General features: G+C 41.2%; 1 protein-coding gene across 1 annotated transcript in view; it reads left to right on the top strand.

The window, feature by feature from the left end:
* The first annotated feature begins 328 nt into the window (after nt 1-328).
* The window catches only part of LOC107709683 (ectonucleoside triphosphate diphosphohydrolase 2-like), an 8,890-nt gene continuing 8,407 nt past the window's right edge, over nt 329-811 (top strand). Inside the window, exon 1 of the mRNA XM_016514265.1 lies at nt 329-736. Within this exon, the coding sequence (XP_016369751.1) occupies nt 329-736 (408 nt within the window). The remainder of the gene's footprint in view (nt 737-811) is intronic.

Here is an 811-nt window from a genome sequence, read left to right as displayed (position 1 = left end):
AAATACAGACAAAGGAAAATTTGGTTTAGGAAGAGATCGTTCTGCTGACCACGCTGATAAGCAAAAAATGGAAGTCATGGAGACGCATTCCTACGCTCGAAGCAGTAGTCCAGAGCTAACGTTAAATCCGGTCCCAGGTTCGGAACCATGCACGCCAGATCCCAAGAAAAGTAAATCGGAGCCAACGCTTGCTGAGGTACAGAATAACATTGTGCAAATATTGGTGGAGAAAATGAATCAAAATACCGAAACCATACACCATGAGATCAAACAAAACAGAGAATGCATAAACTCTTTAAAAGAAGCTACTGAATTTCTCTTTAAAGAGATGCATGATGTTAAGAAAGACATTGTGACTCTTAAGGAAGTAAACGAAGAACATCAGAAGAGAATTTCAGAGTTGGAAGAAAGAGTGAATGAAGCTGAAAGATACCAACGAAGATGGAATCTAAGGCTTTACGGTCTAGCAGAGCAAGAAGGAGAGAATGTCAAACAACGAGTGATTGACATATGCCGCGCCGTGGTACCGGAGGCTGCAGATAACTTTCCTCATCACATTGAAGTTGTTCATCGCGTCGGGAGGAAAAGCGCCGAGAAGGTTCGACCGGTCATCTTGAGGTTTACGGCGAGATCAGCCAAGGAGCTCCTGTGGAAGAGTGCGAAGGGATCAGAGTATCTTCAGTCCAGAAAGTTAAGATTTGGAGAGGACCTAACAACGAAAGACAAAGACAGAATTGTAATAATTGTAATTGCATTTTTATTTATAAAATGAAAGACAGCCGAATATCAATAATATCATATGAATGTAACA

This window comes from Sinocyclocheilus rhinocerous, unplaced genomic scaffold (genome assembly GCF_001515625.1).
Source record: "Sinocyclocheilus rhinocerous isolate Xijiao unplaced genomic scaffold, SAMN03320098_v1.1 scaffold2161, whole genome shotgun sequence".
Lineage (NCBI taxonomy): Eukaryota > Metazoa > Chordata > Actinopteri > Cypriniformes > Cyprinidae > Sinocyclocheilus > Sinocyclocheilus rhinocerous.
Note: the sequence above shows the minus strand (reverse complement) of the source record. Positions and strands in the feature narration are given on the sequence as shown.